Raw genomic sequence first — 16,540 nt, 5'->3', positions numbered from 1 at the left:
CACTGCTCGGGGCTGGGGGTGCCAAATCGTGTTGCCTGCCTCGTGTTGTACTTTCGCCGTCCATCCAATGGCAGTGGACAGACACAGGTTTGCTGCCACAGACTCATCGAGGGGAGGCATCTTGTCGTGACCTTTTTCTTCTGCACCGTCAATCGATGTGAGAGCAGAGGAAGAAGAGTGTCGTAGACGAGCCGAATAGGGGACAGCCATGACCTGATAAGCTCCTTGTGAACTTCTGGAAAGAATGGTGAAGTCCGCTGATTAGTTGCTTGACGGCGCCCCGGCAGGAACCAATCATCCAGGCAGCCGCAAGCAGTTTCTTCCGGTGGAGAACACTCCACACCCAGCACCTCCACAGCCTTGGAGAGTACCCGAAGAGCTCGGCATCATCACCTGGCTTGGCCTCGCTGTGCTCTGTAGACAGCTGAAGGGCGGGGTCAAATTATGCGCCCGACACCTCCTCCATGTCTGGAGTCACTAACAACATGCAGTCGTTTTCCCTGAATTCGCTTCGACAAACGAGAACATATCACTGGCGGAGGCGAGGGGACGCTGGTCAGGCTGGGAGAAGTTAACCGGCGAGTCATCTCTCCGCGGAGAAGGCGAGGCACGCAGAGACAGCGTGAGCCCACTCTTATCCGAGCGCTTAGATCCCTTACCCCGCTGCTTTTTTCTCACAACCTGTTGCGAGGAAAAAAGCGGGAGGGCACGAGGGGTGGATTTGCACTCTGAAGAATCGAAGTGAAGTATCGATAGGGAACTGTAGGTTTATGTGTGTGTTAGTGTATATGCATTAACACAACACACAGTATGTATTCTAGATTAATCAGGCTATAAAATACATTGTAATTAAACTATGGTACATACTAGAGCACTACTTTGATTATAAAGTTGCAATGATGACAAACAGAAACAAAAGAAACAGATAAAATATCACAATCAAATGCTTTTCAGAGAGTAAACTGATGCTAAATTACATTAAATGATGATGAGATTTTATTTCGAATAAACAATAGGAAATTCTAAACAGAATTACATTTGTAAGGTGCCAAAAAGTATGAATTTTATAACAGTAGTCCTACATTTCAGGTACCCAATACTGTCTGTTAGTACACTGTGGGTATGTTTTCCATATAAAGAGTTTTCTAACCTTATGAAGCCAAGGACCGCCAAATATGAAGAGTCTGTACACTGTTTCTAAAAAACATACCAATTTTTGATGTACTTTAAAAAAAAAAATGATAAATGTGATATTCTATAGAAGACATATTTGTTCCAAACTTAAATAATTTGCTAAAGTTATCGAATGTATATAACCCTAAATATATATATTTTTACACAATTCAAACGTATTTGTACCGTAGCAACTTTAACTATAAATAAAAGGAACTATAGGTAGAAAAACAGAGTGTCTGGATTTTGCAATGTATAGACCATTTTGCAACCCATAAAGAATGTTGCACAAGCGCACCCTCTTTCAGTGTTTTTAACGCTACACAAACGTTATTAAAATTAGAACAAACAAAAGTACTTTTGGACCAGTGTTGTTTACGCCTATGGTCTATAGGTGCCGTCATAAAGCACACACAGGCTACGCACTGCCAGAATGTGACTTACATCTCCACTTTGATTTGCACGGCTGGAACCCAGTGGCGATTCTCAGCAAGCTCTAAAATGATACACTAATCTCCCTCACACACTCACACTGTGAATGAGGAATCATATATAGTGGCGAATTGTGCTCCAGTAATGCATGCATTACATTGCCTCTCTATGCACAGCAGTGTTGGCGGATGATGAAATCAGTTTAACATTGCAAGAGAGAGAAAGAGAAATGGTCAGTGGAGGGATTTGCTCTGTTTCAAACTCTTTGCGTGCTGTCTGCGGAGGCGGCGTTTTAAGGCATCACAGGAGCGCTCCTAAAGCGAAGGTTGTTACAAACCATCTCAATTATGCGGCCTACTAAGATGCCTATTTTTTTAAGTAAAAAACTTTACGAATATAATTTGTGAAAGAAGGAAAACCATAGCTAATAACTCTAAAACCTTTCTAACATGCAACATTTGGAACAGTGTTCCTGCAACTTCTTTACATTATGTCTCATTTCTGACTGGAGGGTCTTCTGGGGTTTGACTTTGCCTTTTTGTTTCCCTGTCCAAGAGCTCAAATGCTGGTAAGGCAAAGACATACAAGCCACTGAGTATGTGTTGGTTTGCCTTGCCCATGGCTGTACAGATTAAAGCTAATGGTAGACGGAGTAAATCCTGTGTCCTGCTGCGGAAACCCATGTGCTGGGTCTCTGTATGTCAGTGATAAGGCAAAGGCCATGTGGTAAAAAGGCAAGAAAAGGAAAAGCAGGGCTTGTTCTTTTCTCCTCTCTATACTGCTCTAAGTATCAGACAAAAAGTGGATTCTTCAAAGCCATTATAATGTCACTCTTCAGACTGACGTATGGCGCGGTTGCAAAACAGACAGTGAGTGAAATCTACGATGTTGGAGTACGGCGCTTTTCATATTTCAGACTTGATAGATGAGGAGAGGTGGGATGGGGAGCTCAGTCAGAATGAAGATGAAAGGAATAAGAGAGGAGAGCCAAGATGAAAGAGCTGATAGGGGCCCGTGGCCCTCATATTCATTGTAATACAACCCGTTTGGGAGCGTGTGTGCGTGTGTAAGGGTTGGTTGGGGGTGGTGTAAAGCAGATGTGTGTGAATGTAGCCTGGGGGCAATGTGGAGAAACGTAGCACAACGTTAACTGAGTATCTACATGTGTGTTAGTCCACAATGTCTGATAATTTCCAATTATAATTGCGGTAAGTGAACATGTGTGCCACAGAAACGCATCTAGTTACAAGAGACTTAAAAGGCAACACGATTTAACCTCCATCATGATTCTTTCTAGCTTTCCTGCCATGAACTCTGCATTAAAGGGACAGTTCACCAAAAATAAAAATGCTGTCACCCTCTCACATTTTAAACCAGTAAGACTTTCTTCTGCAGAACACAAAAGAAGATATTTTGAAGAATGCTTTTGTTTGGTCACCAACATTCTTCAAAATATCTTATTTTGTATTCTGCAGAAGAAAGAAAGCCACACAGGCTTGAAAGGACCAGACGTTGAGTAAATCATGGCAGAATTTTCATTTTTGGGTGAATACCCTTTAACTGATATCCTGTTCTACCAATAACTTACATTTACATTTAGGAGACACTTTTATCCAGCGACTTACAGAGAGTTCAGGGAGCAATAAGCGATATGTCATACAGGAACAATAATACAATGGGTGTTAATACAATGTTACTATTTTTCAGCAGAAGCTATTCTAATACCTATTGAGAGAAAAGAAGGGTTAGTGTTTTTTCTTCTTCCTCATTTATCTGTCAAATATTCACAGATGAGATGGGTTTTAAGTAGTTTTTAAAATGTTGCGAGAGATGGGGTTGACCGGACTGAATTAGGAAGAACTTTCCACCAAGAAGAAGTTGTGAAGGAGAAACTTCTATCAAAAACCTGAAGTATTTTAAAATAGAATTCACTGCTACCAAACACTCCTCAATAGAGCGACAACACAAAACAGCAGAACTTGTCTACAAGGGGACTTTGACGTCATAATACTTATTTAAATTACATTTGAGTATTTAATCGAAAAACTTAAATGAATGCTGAATAGTAAATACAATACAAAATAGACTAAAACAGATCAATAAATAGCATTTAATTAAAGTAAAATGATTCTGTGGAGGTCTAAGGAAATGGTACAAAGAAGTGGAGGCATGACAGTTTATCAAGATTGTATAAGTTGAAACTCTGAGCACACAGAGATATTCTTTAATGTGCTTTGGAGGCTAAAGAAATAGGAAGAAATATCAGCGAACGATTTGATGCCGTACATGAAAACCAGCAGTATGTTGCACATATTCTCAAAACACTTTCCACTTCTTGATTGGAAAAATCCCCTAAGCACAGCCTGCACCTTCCTGTTGAGCCATCTGCACTACACAGCGACATTCACTGTCCTTGTGATTGACAGGTTCATTCACAGGGTCTCAGTGGGTAACCGTTGACTCCACAGAGCTTGGAATCTTGCACCTCGCCCCATCAATAAGCTTGTGAAAATGAAACGTCAAAAGAAGCAGGGGAAGTTATTGTTAAATATGATTTGTGCACAAATGCATAATTCAAGTGATGTTGATAATCAAGTACAAAATATGAAGAAAATAATTAGCAGCATTGTCCAAGCACATTTCAGTTGATCATGAACACATCATGAACAGGCAGCGACCTATAAAAAGTATCATTCACCAAATTATGAAAATCCTTTCATCATTTATTCAACATAATGTTACTTCAAGACTCTCTTCTGCAGAATTTTTAAGAATGTTGGTAACCAAACAACATCGGACCCCATTGACTTCCATAGTATGAACCCAAAGTGTCAAAATATCTTCTTTTGTGTTCCACTTAGGAAAGTGTTACATACTGCATAAGTTTTGATTGGCATGAGGCTGAACGAAAGATGACAGATTTTTCACATTTAGGTGAACTTTACCTTTAAAGCATGTGCTCCCTTTTAGGAAATGCATAAAGAAAAGTAACAAATGTTCGTTACCTCTCACACAGAGAACGTTCCTAAAAGCCAAGGTCCATTACTGCAAAATAAGGCCCAGGATATTATTTAACAACCAGAATTTGACATTTTCTGAATAACTATGAGTTGCCTATAAAGAGCTGCTGCCACAATGTCACAGTGTGCTGAGTACGGTTGCCAGGGTGTTAAGGACGGTTGCCAGGGAACCGTAATGCTTTTTACAAGGTGTTCCGAGTAATTTTCTTAGTGTTCCAACTCAAACAAGGCCAGTCTCAAATCTCTGAGATATTCCGGTTGCCAGATATGGCTCCGGTGGTCTCTCCTTCAATGTAATTACACAAAACTTTTTCCACTTATTATAATTCCAACCATGCAAAAACATTCAAAGTGCAAACATCTAACCACTTAGCTTAAAAAAAGAGCTCACCTAGCCTCAAAAAGCCACACTACTTGCAAAATCATTTACATTTGTAGAAAAAGCGGATTTGATGCTGAAGTTTAATACTGAGGATTGAACAAATTAGTCCAACATAACTGGAACTTTTATTATTAAAAAAAACTAAACAGGTGACAACCAGAAAACCATTTAACAACGCAAATTTACCAAGCAAAATGACACAGTATGTACAGATGTCAGTTTGCGCAGGTAAACCTTATACTTGCTGTACCCTACAGGCACTAACAATAAGTCTACATCTAATCTTCGTTTATTCAACACAATCTTTCGCAATGTGTCGCGACGCCTGTTGTGTTACAATAACAGTACAAAGGTGTTGTTAGCGAAAAGCTCATCTAGATCACAAGGCATAAGCACCGTGAATTTTGCCGCATTAGAAAGCAACAGCAAGAAAAGGTTACAGAGGGATCAGCAGGAAACTAAGTGATCTTAACAAAGCAAATGTATTTTCTCAGCTAATTAAAGCAGTTCCTTTAGTGAGCTTAAGACATCAGGGGCTCAGCATTAGTTACAAAATCTACATGTTTTATTTACAAATGCAAACAGATAAGAAACATTTCCAGAAAATCTTGTGGGCTTTAAAGTAAAAGGAAAAGGCTTAAGGAGCTTGACGTTACTCAACGTGTGACAGGCTTTAACTGATCTACATAAAGTACAGTCCGATAATGTACCAACAGAATATCACATGTACCGCACAGTGGTTACATAGGGTGTACTCTCACTTATCCCGGTTGCTCTCAACTGTGCCCGAGCACGATTCTCCCCCCTCCCTTCTCCCCGCTGGCCTGCGCTCACATTGCTCTTTACCATCCACACCCGGGCACGCTTTCATCATTACGATGGGACTGCTTCAAAGCAAACGTAAACAAAGCGATCCCTCTCATCAAAACGGAATCCACCGCATTGTTCAGTTTGGGGCTTATTAGAGGTGTTTAACTTCATGCGTGAGCTGCACATACCGACCTGCTTAAATGATGTCATTTTCAAACGAGAGCGATATGAGAGTAAACGGCTCATTATGTTTTTTAATTACCCTCTCGTGCTCTATTATCGTTATACACGTTGGATTATGTTTGACAAACCTGGAGTGGTTTTGGCTGCGATGACACACGCCTGCACGTGTAAGTGCGCAGAGTTTTTTACGGCGACAGTTGAATCTGAATTTAAAGAGTCGCAAAATTGATGTCATGCTTTCAGTTCTGCGCTCTGGTGTACCACGCCTGAGCCCAACCGCACCGTGCTCTGGCCAGACCTCTTCCAAGCGAGCCAGGGACAGCTAAACGAACCATGCCAGGCCGCGATACGGAGTGATCGCATTTGTCAAATGAACCGGGCTTTGGGGGTCAAACGTGCTTGGTCACAGTTCAGATTGCCTAGTGAAAGTACACTCTTAAATTACTTTGGCCCCTAGATTTTATGTTTGATATCAAGTAGGGTGGCGACCCAACAAAGAGTCAAATTTAATCTGAGAACGGTTGTTTTAAGTAATGTACACTATTTAATATGGCATTAAATAATTTCCAATAATACAGCACGAGAGCAATTTATACATTTACTGTACATTTATGCAATCAAGCACATCGGTTTAAATTCATCATTATGTGCCTTTCCTTAGAATCGAACCCATGAAACTGGCACTGATGTTGCAATGCTCTACCAGAGGAAAGGCCTTAATTTAAGGATATATATAACACAAAAACTCACCCAGCATCAGAGGAGAGAAGCAAAGGTCTTTGTGAGGCTGATGAAAGTGACTCATCAAAGAGACAGACTCTAGCTATACCATTCCAGCTACAGTATGTACCTTCTCTCCCGCTCTTGTTTCAAAGAATTGATGTATTTGTACAACCAGCTCTCCTCAAAGCATCAAGCAAAACTACAAGACAAAAGCAGGCTTGTGATATTTTAAGTGTTGGGGGAACACACATGTGAGCACACTGAGATTCGTGTGTACGTTTCTGAATATGCTCTGGTATCTTAGTCTATCCCACTGCATGTACTGTAATCCTCTCCATTTAAAACTTTCATCCTAAAAAGTGGTAGAACTCGGTTCAGCGATGTGATGAAAGCGCATTAATAAACAGATTTTTCAACATAATGAGCGCGTTCCATAAAGAAGCGGAGATTGCAATTAGAACTGCAATGGACCCAGATACAAGGGAGCAATTATGCTGTCTTGTTATAATCATCATCATTATAACCAGTTCATGTGCATTTACTGACTTTTGGTTAAGGGCAATTCCATGGAAATGTTAACCTTACCATGGAGAAATGAAGTGTTTATCAAAGGAACCAAAACCCGCTTAGATCTATATTTTACTCGATTATTGCATTGTAATATAATTTTAAGGAAATTGCATAGTTTATCCGCCACACACGAGATGTGTGCCCATGTTCAAATACTATTTTATGAAACACATAATTGCACCTCTAAACTCTGATTGAAGGAGGTGCATTGTAAAATGCATATACCCTGCACATTCTATATTAATGCACTTAGCTGCTGTGTTGCTTAGCAACAGCATACAGTTAGGATATAATGAACTATATTACTTGCTGAGAGAATCGTTTATTACTATATATCCTTAATAAAGTATATTTGTCAACTCATTCGAGTCGGTATGATTTCACTAAAGGACAAGGGCCAAAATGAAAAGAAATACACCAATAATATGTTGATTGTATTATTAACTAAATATGAAACATTACGATATATGAAATCATCTTTCAAATGATGAACAGAGTAAAGTATTTTCTCCTCATTATTTGTGAAAACGGCAATTAAATTGGAGGTACAGTATAAGAGAACTATACCTTCCCCCATTCTGTGGCCATTACTCAGGGGTGTAAGAAGTACATACATTTATCTCAGAATGGGAATTTACTCAATTAAAATGCATTGTCTTGCTATAAATATCTTTGAATTCAAGTAAAAAGTTATACTGTTCAACATTTAATTTTACTTAAGTATTTCAAAGAAATACTTTTATTCCTATCTTTTGAAACAGACTGATGTAATCAGGAGACAGTGAGGCGTTCTCATTAAAGTAACTTTGATGCACAAACTCTGTAATGCAACCTGTTTCATCACAGTGTCCTGACTTCATAAGAGCCAGAGACATTTGATATTTGCTTAAATTAAGATCTTGTGAAACATGTTACCCAACATTTATAAAATTGGCAAATTCAGCAGTTGTTTATAGATCACTGTAGTCAAGTTCATCCATCATCAACTGTGGTTATAATTAATATCTGTTATAGCGTTATTGAAGGTGCTGTGTGTACTTTTTCGAAGGGTATATTAACAAAAATGCAATATAATATACACAACTATGTCTTAAGAGGTGTATAAAGACCTTACATAATGAAGCATTATGTTTTATTACCCTAGAATGAGCCTCAAGTCCCCTTACATGGAATGCGGCATGTTGTTTCTACTATATCCCCAAACAGACAACCTGCCCTACAGTGCGTTTTTCGTAAATACGTTCTCTCCTTCTGTAAAGAAGAGAACAATTGACAAAAACTATGTCTGTGTCAGCCACCGTAGTGCTTCGAAAGGGAGGGGTGGATTGAGTAGCTGGTTGAAATTCGTAACCTCACCGCTTGATTCCGCTAAAAATTCCATACACTGGAACTTTAAAGCAATTGTTTCATGTAAAACAATAAAAAACAGTCAGATTTCCTCAGTAAAATAAAAGAGATACAAGATAATAAACGAACAATATTCTAAAAGTGTTTTATTAGGATTCCTTCTGCAAATACCTATTCAAATGGCTCAAGATGGTAATGACCTTAGATTTGTCTAATTAAAAAATGTTGCACCCTGTAGTCATGCTAAAATCTCACTGCTAATTACTGATATCAACACTGAATTTAATTACACCCAACACAAAATCTGACACCTGCTAACACTGTTTTCCTGTTTCCCAATAGCTCTGCGAAATACACAATCTTACTCTCCGCCATCTTCTAATTTCTCAAGCGTGTCTTTCCTTAGCTTCTCCCAATTTTCCAAATTGTCCAAAGACCACCATAGACCGAATGCAGAAATAATTCAAAGAGTTGGTACTTCTTACCAAATCTTTTCCTTCCATTCCTATTTTGTCTGTATCTTTTTGTCAGGTACACACAAATATCTTATCAACACGGCTCACCTTTACACACTCACTCATCTTTCCCAGTACACACATACACTTTCAATAGCAAGCAAGAATTTAAAAGTTATCTTTCTGGCCTTCTTTTCTTTTTATCTTTTTCTCCCTGCTGAATTTCCTTTGCCTTCCAGCACAGATTCGCACCGCACGTCTCACGCACTCACCCTGCTGCACGAAGGAGCCGTAGACGAACCACATGGAGTTGTAGAGAGTGGTGGAGGAGACCGAGCCCATTGGTAGTCTGGGAGGGTTGAGCCAATTCAGCAGATACACAAGAGTTCCAACCAGCAGCACCGTGCCAGCTATACAAGCCCACAGAGAGAGGTCGAAGGGGGCCAGGCATGCAAACATATCCACCGTTCTTTCGGCCTTCCTCAGCAACACACCAACGGAGTAGTCCATGTAGCGAGTGGTGAAGTCGACCACGCTCTCCCGCTCGGGTGTGATGGTCAGGGCAGAGAGACCGACGTCTGCTCTCTGCCAAACAAACAGATACACAGAGAGAAGCCACAAATTAAAGCCAGACCATGCAAAGGTTCACAGAGTGTTGTACTCCCAACCTACTGAGAAATCTAGGGCATATGAGAGAAATCCTAGAGCAACATTTCACAAAATACAATGCTGAGAAAGGGTTAATCAACCTGATCTCACAGGAATTTTTATGAGGTGGCAAATTCGTATGAATTTGTTTGATCTTATTCGTACATTTTAGTACAATTTGCTTTCGTGCCGGTGACGTTAGGTTTAGGGGAGGGGCTTCAGTTTTGCTTTTATCTAATAGTCATAGATTTTTGTATGACTCACATGACACGAATTCATACAAATTAGCCGTTTCCTTATAGTTATGAATTCCTGTGAGATTAGGATGAAGCATTTTTTTTTGAGTGCATCATCAATAAGAAAAACATCCTTCCTTATTCACCAATTTGGATGACATCGGTCAACGCTGGTCCAGAATAACTTCATATTTCAGTTTTTTAACACTACACAAACGTTGAACAGAATACAACCAGCAGAACATTTATTAAAATTATTTAAAAAAAAAATGAAACCAGATGAGCCTCTGGACCAGTGTTTACACCTTGCGAAATGGTCTATATTAATTCCAGTCACAATTGAAAAAAATCCAAATATTCTGCTGCCAAAACGAAAATTGTTTCCAAAGCTATCAAAGCCTGAGCAACATCTAATTTGTGTGATTTTTGGCTGTTCTTGAACTCATAGTGACTGGTTCCACACAGCCCCAATGAGACTTGCACGGGCTGCAAGACTTCCTGTCAGGAGAGATTATCATCTGCAGAACAAAAGCATTTCATAACCAGAGGGCGAGAGGCAGAGTCACCTGTCTGACTCCCATTAACCTGCCTGGCCACCTTCATAGATCAGGGACCCTCACAAGACCCCGTGTTTGAGCAGGGTTAGAAAAGCACCTGACCTCTCGATCACTGCATACAACCTAATCCATTCAAACCACTTCCACATCTATATTTCTTTAAGAAAATACTTGGATCCATTTTAGCGCATCCATGTCATTTTCATAGTTTGTGCTGTAAACAGTGGGGGTGGATTAACAGGTCAAACAATGCTTATCGTCAACTCGGCACATTTTTCCTGAGCTCAGCCTGCAGGGCTATTCGCAGCTGGCCGTGGCTGCAAAAACACACTGATGATTTTATAAATGAGTGTATTAGCAATGACATATCAGCCAAGCTTGTGTAAGAGGAAAGAAGACAAGTACATAATGTAAGCGATATATCCCGATGTCACTTCCCCCTACCACTCACACTATTAATTTACAGCTGACTAAATCTGCTAATTTCATGGTCTGCTAAGGAAACAAAATGCTTAAATGAACAGAAATGGTCATTTATTGTGCAAAAGTAATATACAGTATGAGGACTTTATTCTTTGTACAAAAGCCTAGCAATAGGGAATTTTGTGTTGTGTTTCTGCGTGTGTGTTTAGACGTAACAAATGTGCGTTGTGTGTTATTAAAACACTTTGTGTGTTAATATCTACCATCAAAAGCATGTTTTTGTCAATCTCTTAGTATTTCTGTCAATAAAAAACGTTTCTGCGACGTGATGCTGTTGTTACAGCATCTACCAAGAGGGGTTGACTGGAGCATGCTAACCATGCAGGCAAGCACACAAAACACAATCCAAAAATAAAGTTTATTCAATATAACATCAAAGTGTGTCGTATCATAAAAGCATGCAGATTTGAAGACGCTGGAAAACAATGTGTTAACAGAGACCGCAACAATGATAAGAGCATTTATATTTTTCTTATGTTGTGGTCTATCTTTCTGGAAGCTGAGATAAGCGGCAGTGCACTCTGGCTAGTGTTTTCGTTCCCCTGACCGAACAGCGATGAGAAACATTCACAGGACAGAGAGCAGTAGGGATGGAGGTGTGTCGTGGAACAGTAAAGAGCTGTGGAATGGAAAGCAGCAGGGGGTTGTGGGTAATGGCCCTGAAAGTGTGTGTCTGACCTCTCACTGCTGCAAGATTCGCCTTTTGTTTATCTGAAAGTGTGCGTGTGACCTATCACTGCTGCAAGATTCGCCTTTTGCTTATCAGCGAGTGGACAGAATGTCAGTGTGGTGCTTCTCTCGTTCACGTGTTAGAAATCTGTGCTCATCTTTATCAAAGCAGCCCATATTGCTTTGGGGTTTTCAGCGATTTTAGTTAAATATACAGTTGGAAACCTAGAAGATTGTGGCATACAGACAATGTAAAATGGTACTAGTGTCAAAGGCTGTGCTGACTAGACAAAAAATATATTGCATCATGAAAATCGCAAAAAAATAAATCTTTAATTTTTGAATTGGGAACTGGAAAAACACAGAGATTAAATGTACAGTGGTGGACACCATAAGTCAGAAAGAGACAGAAAAGTGTGTCAAATACTTAACAATATACTTTGCATTAAAATGTATCATACTGACTTCACATATACTGTATACGAATATCTTACCTTGAAAACCAGTTCTCCCATTAAACCATTCCAAGTCCCATCAGCTTGCTGGCTGCCGTATTTGTGATCGGGGGCAACGTAGATCTCATACTTAAAGCCGAGATAGTTGGCCAGAGCATCCAGAACATCAATGGAGAATCCCTGGTACTTCTTTGGTTTACCCAGCACATTCTCAGAGACCATCACGAATGGCTCTTCCTGAAAACAGTGACAGCAGAGAAATCATTCAGCTTATTCAGTGACTAACAGTCAAGTTGGAAGCCACAAACAAAGTCAAACTTTAAATGTGGACACCAGACGCGATTTCTTTAAGACTGCAAGGGAAGCTCAGCTTCCCCTATAATTGTCAAAAAATGAATGGTCAAATATATGTGCTATTATGTTAACATTTTATTGACTAAAAATGCGTTAAACACGTTCATCTCGAACGAAAACAATTTCGTTCAGAATCAGCTACTTAGGTCGGCTGACTCGATTTCCTTCTCATTCATTCCCGTAGCGTACAGTGCATTACTCTGTTGAAGCCCAGCGTCCATTGACTTCAATGGGGCTGCTTTAAACTGTTTTTTACAGCGCTTAGAAACAAGACGGTGATTGGATAATGCTGCGATTATGTCCCGCCCACGGACGCTCAGCGTCTCTGGGATGAATGGAGGAGTGGGCTGGCCCGGACTCCGAGCGTCTGCGTGATGATTGGAGGGTCTGTCATCTCTTTTTAACCCACTTTTATGTCCTAAAACGCTTGTTTTTTGGGGTCGACAGCTTATAAAAATGTATTTCATTTTTTTTTAGCTTGTTTGTTATACACATTGTCACATATCAGCTTTTAGATTTTTTTTTTCTATAAATCATAAATGACAAGGAGGCGGCAGCTTCTCGCAATGCAAAGAGACGGTTGGTGTGGGCGTGGTCTTCAGATTATGACGCGTATCACACTCTGTGTCTCCATTTCCAACTCAGTCCCATCGCGGATTTTGCATGTGTAGTCGAAAGACAAACTGCTGCAACCTTCATCGTATATTTCACACAATTTCACACCACATTCATTGTTTCAGTTTAACATAATTCCCACATTTCCTCCCGTTGAGTTAAATATATATATTAGATCGTTTGTTCATTAATTAAAGTCACTGGAAATGACACCTAGTTGGTACGACAGGGTTACAGAGCATTTTCTTAAGAAAGGAACGAAGGGCAGAATTTACATATAAATAAATGGACAATTTTTATGATTTAGGCCAAAAATGAGCTTCCCCTCTTTAAAAGATGAGCAGCCGCCACTGTGTCCACACAGTTAAGTCAGGGTGCTGGTTTTAGATCCAGCATTGCAGATGATACTGCTCAAGAACACAGCATATGTGCCTGGAGACGTACAACTGAAATGTGTGCGTAAGCTCCTGGAGCGTCCCGGTTAATACACATTATTAGATTTGATTTTCAGCAGGAGTCAGAGGCTGTCGTATAAAAGCAAAAGCTTAATGTCACCTGATTTCAACCTTTTCTTATGAGCAGTGGCGTAATTCGGAGGGAATTCAGACAGGTGTTACTGCCACATCAGATTCAATAACACGTTCGGAAAGTAAATATGCATGTTTTTCAGGGTTGAGCAGTATAGTTGAGTGATCATCATTATTTTTTACAGAGAATACGGGATATAAAGGTGCTTAAAAGCTTACTGCAATCATGTGGGCGGTCCTCGTAAAGGTAGAAATTGAAAGTAGGACCCCTGATGGAAAAGGTAGGACCCAAAAGCTGAGTTTTATTTGCTTTATTTAATAAAATAATTCGCAAACATCTCAGGTAGATTTAGGGACACAGCTGTGAAACTTTAAATATATTGGACACAGAAATAAATGCATATAAATATACACAAATATCATGAAAACACCTGTACAAAACGTTAGGGTCACTTATGATTAATATTTTCTCCACATTTCAGAATATTCGTAAACGCATCAAAACGTCTCGGTAACGGATATAACCTCCGTTACCTGATGGAGGGAACAAGACATAGTGTCGAGACAGAATGAGGTTTGAACTTGAGAACATATCATCTCTGATTGTACTTTTAAGAGGTCAATGAACTAGGCGTACGGCATTCATTCAACTTTTACATTTACATACATTTAAATTTAGTCATTTAGCAGGTGCATTTTTCCAAAGTGACTTATAAAGAGTTTATGAGTTTATGTCATACAGGAGCAATAATACAATAGGTGCCAATACAAAGTTACTGGTTTCAACAAAAGCTAGACCACTACCTATTGAGAGAAAGGGTTAGTTTTTATGTTGTGAGAGATGTGGTGGACCGGACCGAGTTAGGAAGAATGTTCCACCAGGAAGGAGTTGTGAAGGAGAATGTGCGGGAAAGCGATTTACTGCCTTATGGGAAGGCAATACAAGACGCAGCTGGTTTGCTGAACGCAGGGATCATGATGGGGTGTAGGAGTGCAGGAGGGTGTGAAAGGAAGCCGGAGCAGATCCAGAAATTACTTTCAGGCTGAGGAACCTGCAAGGCATTCTTGGTCGCTGCAGCGGACGGCGAAGCGTTGTGGCATGAAGGACACAACGTCTCGTTCCCTTTCTGTCGGTCTCTCGACGTTGTGACGAGACAGAATGGGGTCCCTATACGAAATGCTGCTGAGCCGCGTCACGACTTCCAGCGGAGCGACACTGAGTGGCCTGCACGAGTCACAAGTGAGCGTATCAACGAATGCTACTTCAGCATGCTGCCCCAAATGAGATGCTGGTATCGTGCCCATCGGGTTCGAGGACGAGGACGCCGCACCCAAGATAACAGCGGCGAGACATGCCTGACAACTTGTGCTTCCTCTTTTAGGAAATTTGCTCTAATAGACACCTAGGTGCGCTACTGAAACGCCCAGGGGAAGTCACAGACAAGAGGACGATCCCGCTGCTCTGCATCAAAGAAAGTACAGTAGGGAGATCATAGAGATAACGCTAAGCATTTAACGCCTTGCAGGTTCTGAAGAACAAAAGGAATGAATGGGCACGCCATCTTCCTTTGATACCCATATGGACGGGCGGAGACTGGCATGCCACGCCAAGTTCATTGACCTTTTAAAAGTACAATCAGAGATGATAGGTTCTCAAGTTCAAACCCCGTTCTGTATGTACACAACGTTTAGAGACAGACAGAAAGTTAGAACAAATACAATAAATTGGGTTGCCACTAAAAGAAATGTAAAACAAAACACACTATTATAGCATCTTCAATGTAGAACCTAGCGCCTAGAATTTGCAAAAATGTATTCTTCTCGAGGTATCACACAGGTATATTATTTTATTTGCAGGGTTTCTTCATTATATAAGCTATGTAGTTTTTCATTTTTTGATTTGACCCGTAGTTTAAAGGGTAGAGTGTAAAGTACAATATACCTTTTATTCTAATACAAAATAAATAAATGAAAATCATGTTTATTCCCATTTTTAAAGCTGTAAGCTGTTTTTATTAAAAGTGTCTAACAAATGTCAAGCAATCAAGTTCAGTTTTTAATTAAGACTTTCATTATAAAAAACTTCTGATCATGACTTTCACACCTCAGTATAAAACCTGGCATTTATTTCTCAGTATTCATTTTTAGACATCTGGTAAATGATAAGCATTCATGAAATACATTACTATTGTTACTGCTAATGCTGAGTAAGAGCAGTAAAAGTGGAGTTTCTCCATCCGTTTAATCCCTTTATACGCTTCATAATTTTTTGCTGGGAATTTAAGGCAAGGTTCTCTGAAGGAAAAAGTTGATATTAAATTAAAACCATTCTCTCTCGGTTCTATATTAAGATTCACATTTATCAAAACATTACTTAACTTGATGGTACTTGTCAGTCATGCATTATTCATTGAGGGTTCTGACTGACTCGTGGAATCCCTAATGCTCAATTAGGGATTTAAGGTTTTACTGTGCTCACATCAAAGAAAATTAAGTCCTTACGTGAAGGATTGTCTGTGCTTTTAAATTAAAAACATATACCTGTTTCAAGATGTTCGTACAAGCATTAGCTACACACATGGCTGAGGAAAAAAAGTTCTGCAGCGATGGGACCTGCCGGCATTTGTATCCATTAGTCTCTTTTCACGGATGAAGATGAGCAGCGTCTCCGTGGATCACCAAAACTAGCTCAGCAGACTATTGTGGAGGTGGATATGATGTGATTTGGATTTAGTTTGAGCCTTGGGCCTACTCGTGTTGCATAAACGGTTATATACTGTCAAATGGCTTTAGAGGATTTCTGAAGGTCACACAGAGAAAATGCTGTTTAATATGTGGAAAGTTTCGAGAGTCAAATCTGTGTAAACTGAGGAAATACTACTATTTGTCATACTATCAACC

At 39.9% G+C, this 16,540-nt stretch overlaps 1 protein-coding gene across 4 annotated transcripts in view; it reads right to left on the bottom strand.

Annotated features, from left to right (window-relative positions):
- grid2 (glutamate receptor, ionotropic, delta 2) overlaps positions 1–16,540 on the bottom strand; it is a 319,512-nt gene that overhangs the window by 58,891 nt on the left and 244,081 nt on the right. For all 4 annotated transcript variants that reach the window (XR_008909529.1, XR_008909530.1, XM_056773228.1 and 1 more), the window contains exons 10-11: positions 12,183–12,380; positions 9,368–9,680 (exon numbers count right to left, since the gene is read on the bottom strand). Coding sequence is in view for 2 of the 4 variants with exons in the window: in XM_056773228.1 (XP_056629206.1) it covers positions 9,368–9,680; positions 12,183–12,380 (511 nt within the window). In the remaining 2 variants the exon portion in view is untranslated. The remainder of the gene's footprint in view (positions 1–9,367; positions 9,681–12,182; positions 12,381–16,540) is intronic.

Source organism: Triplophysa dalaica, chromosome 18, assembly GCF_015846415.1.
Source record: "Triplophysa dalaica isolate WHDGS20190420 chromosome 18, ASM1584641v1, whole genome shotgun sequence".
In the NCBI taxonomy this organism is placed as follows: domain Eukaryota; kingdom Metazoa; phylum Chordata; class Actinopteri; order Cypriniformes; family Nemacheilidae; genus Triplophysa; species Triplophysa dalaica.
The sequence above is the reverse complement of the archived record's forward strand: the minus strand, read 5'-3'. Positions and strand labels throughout refer to the sequence as shown.